This window comes from Teleopsis dalmanni, unplaced genomic scaffold, assembly GCF_002237135.1.
Source record: "Teleopsis dalmanni isolate 2A unplaced genomic scaffold, ASM223713v2 unscaffolded_contig_1550, whole genome shotgun sequence".
In the NCBI taxonomy this organism is placed as follows: domain Eukaryota; kingdom Metazoa; phylum Arthropoda; class Insecta; order Diptera; family Diopsidae; genus Teleopsis; species Teleopsis dalmanni.
The window spans coordinates 1-3,760 of NW_024032932.1; the positions used below are offsets into that span (position 1 = coordinate 1).

A 3,760-nucleotide genomic window follows, 5' to 3' on the forward strand; every position below is an offset into this window, starting at 1 on the left:
GATAGGAGGAACTTTTAATAGTAATAGTCCGCAGCGGAACAAATCGATAAAAAAATTGACAAAATATATTATTAAATTTATCTAATTTATCGTCAGAAGTTGAAGCAAACCAGCAATCACTCCAATCAACAGTATTGAGTTCATCAAATAATCTGATTGTATCAACTGATTTAAAATCTCTGTAAGAAAAAGAGCTAGGACTAGATTTCCTGTTTGGGTTAAAATCCAATGTAGCAAACAATAAATCATGATCAGATATAAAAGAGATTTGATCAAATAGTAAGACTTTATTAGGATCCGATACAGCAAATATATCTAAAAGACTAGGTCGCACACTGTTACAGTATCTAGTTGGTTCAGTTTCGTTAATGACACTTAGGCCCATCATGGCTAATAAGTCTTTTAGTTTCAAGACTTTACTACAATTTACTAAAAAGTCATAATTAAAATCACCAAGTACTGCGATAAAATCATATTTATGTACAACTGAGAGAAGCGAGTCGAATAATGGATCGCATGAGAATCGGTTATGTGGATTGTAGACACAGGAAACTAAAATTTTATTACTGTGACAGCCAATAGACACACAAATAAATTCAATATCTGATTCATCCGAAGTACTTATTAACTGACTACTTAAATAAGATTTGCAATAAATTGCAACTCCACCTCCTTTTCTGTTCTTTCTATCATGGCGATATAAAACATAACCTTTTATAGAAAAAAAATGAACTACTGATCTCATTATCTAACCATGTTTCAGAAACGCAAATAATGTCAACACTGGAGTCTTCAAACACTGATTTTATATGATCAAGTTTAAGACCATTTAGGCTTCTGGCATTAAAATGAACTATATTGAAATTATTATTTTGAGCACAAAGAATGTTTATTATGGTTTTATGATCATTCATGATTGATAATTAATTTTATCTGCCTCAAATTTAAGTCTTCGTTGTAAAGTTTTACAGTTCATATCCCTGCAATCATGATCTGTAGAGATGTCCTTGAGATTACGAGTTTTTATCATCTTCACGCAGTTTATACATTTTACAATGCTGCTTACACACTCTTTATGAGAGTGCCCAATTTCGCTGCATTTTGCACAAGTCACTCCATTTTCTTTACATACACTTGCTTTGTGATTGAAGCCCCAGCACTTAAAGCACCTCATTACATTAAAACTCTCATAAACAAGGCATCTATCCCAACCCACATTAATTCTACGCTCTTTCATTATTTTAGCAAATGCAGTACTGTCTAATTCAACAATAGCATTAAAAGCGTTTTTGTTTTTGTATGATTCATATACCTTTAGCACTTTAATTGAACAAAAAACAATCTCATTCTGATTTTTAATTGCATTTATAATTTTATCATCATCTAATTTTTCAGACATTCCACATATCAATATTTTAGGATTACGCATATCCGGTGTAGAAATAACATAATTGTCACTGAGTTTTTTCTTTATTTCACTAGCTAAAATTTCTCTATCTTTAGTAGTACCACATTTCACTGTTACTCCTCCATCCTGCGCACTCATAAAACCATGAATTTTAACATTAAGATTAGATGGATTTATTTTTAGCTTTAATTCCTTTTTTGTTTCTTCAGTTTGCTGTTTATTCTTTGGTTTAAGAGTGATTGGCACATTTTTGTTTAAACCTGATTTCAACTTAGCAGCATAGGTAATAAAACTAGGCTGATCCTTGTTAATAGGTGTTTTATACATTTTCTCATCGAGTTCTTTTACACTTTTTGTCATATCAGCTAATTTTGTTTCAAAGGAGCTGAATTTTTGTTCATAAATTTCTTGAATATTAATAAGCTTTTTTATTCTTTCACTATATCTAGCCTCAACAGCCTTTAACAAGGATTTTATTTCATTTTCATTAGTTTTAAGAGCCTCTTTGAATTCTGCTTTGTAGGCTTTTAAGTACGATTGATTTTTTTCTACACTGCTTTGTATTTGTTTAATTGCAAAATCAGTATTATGAATATACTGCACACACTCTTCACACATAAATTGTATCATACTGTTATTAAGACAATTTACATTAAATTGTTCAATCCCTGAGCATTTTATGGAGGTGTGATATGCTCTACCACAAATTCCTCTGCATATTAGACCAGTTTCACCGCGTATGCCGCCACCGCATTTATAACAATCTTTCATTGTAACAATTATTTTATATACGGAATCAATTACACAATTACACGATAAAAAGAACAATATTTCTGCAGTAATTTAACAGTTTTACAACACTGTTCGCACTTCTTATTGAAGCTTTACTTGCTGTCTCTATCAGCTGATTATAAGCTTTTCTTTAATAAAACAAAAAAAAAAAACAAACAATTAATTGCTGTCTCTGTCAGCTGTTTTGTATGTATAAAAACAAAACCAAATTAACCGCGCGTGTTTTGCAAATACAAAATAAGTTTTTAGTATTTATTTCTTAAATTAATTAAACAATTATCAGTTAAAGCGTGTACCAATTTGCAAAAATCAGCAATCATAAAGGCAACGCTCATCTGCATAAACTTCACAAAACAATTCGATTCATTTATATTTATGTAAATATACTTATATCGTCAACTAACTTGAACAAAGAACCGACACATATCAGCTATGAAAGAACTAAAATAAGAGCATACATTCCCTACCCCATGCACTGTAACAATTGCCTGAAATTTGGACACACGCAAAAAGTTTGTAGGCAAAAACAATACACCGATGCTAATGAAATGAAAACATGTAAAACTGACACAACTTGCGTCAATTGCACAGACAGAGCCCACAACAATCACAAACATTCAACTTTTGACAAAAAATGCTCCGTGTTTATAGAAAAACGAGACATCGCAGCAATAAAAATACTACAAAAAGTTGATATAAAAAGAGCATATTCCATATATAACAAAAAACACCAACAACAAGAACATACATATACCTCAGTCACTTCACAACTAACAACTTCCAGCATTACCTCAAACTGTATGAATGACAAAGCAACAACACCAGAAAACACCTCTGTTCAACACGAAATAACAACAATAAATGCACATGGAAATAACGCAACAACAACTAGCAATGGTAGAAATATGGTGTCTTATGCTGACACAAACATTGATGCCGAGAAAATAACCACACGTTTATGTACAAACTCCATCAAAAAAATTTTTATTCTCCCTAAGAGCATATCTAAACGAGAGTTAAGTCAACTTAAGAGCACAGCTAAATTATCGAATGTTAAAAAAAAATACAAAACGTAATTCTCAAGAAAAGCACTCTGAGTCTAAGTGTGATCAACCAATGAGCGACAATAAATTAAACTAAAATAGTGTTAACGGTCTCAGAGCGGGTGGAAAGAGAGGAAAATTTCTTCTTTCTCACTCTCTGTCAATTGCAATGAGACCGAATACATTGAGTATAAATATTATAGAGTAGCAATCTCGTACAAGCAAATTTTTGTATGAGGTTGCTGCTGCTGGCAACCTTTTTGCACTCAAAAAACACTATTCTCTTCATGTCTTGTTTTCTGAATTGCTTTGGAAATTAAAGTAAAGGGCAAAATGATTCTCTCAAATAACTCTTTTCGTCGTTTGTTATATTGATCAGTGCTTCTGCGAATTTATTAGGAAGGTATATGTAGGAAAAAAATATTACTGTAGTCTTTTTGTGTGCTTTCATATTGCACTTTACTAGCATACATACAGTAACGAACAAAATTATTGGCACAGTAAGTAAATTGAACTA

General features: G+C 31.5%; 1 protein-coding gene across 1 annotated transcript; it reads right to left on the minus strand.

Moving 5' to 3' along the window:
• Window positions 1-110: 110 nt before the first annotated feature.
• Window positions 111-783, minus strand: LOC119664180 (the record flags this gene model as incomplete). The annotated part of the gene is made up of 1 exon (XM_038073720.1): window positions 111-783. A coding segment is annotated over exon 1 (635 nt), but the record flags the coding sequence as incomplete, so codon positions are not given.
• Window positions 784-3,760: the final 2,977 nt, after the last annotated feature.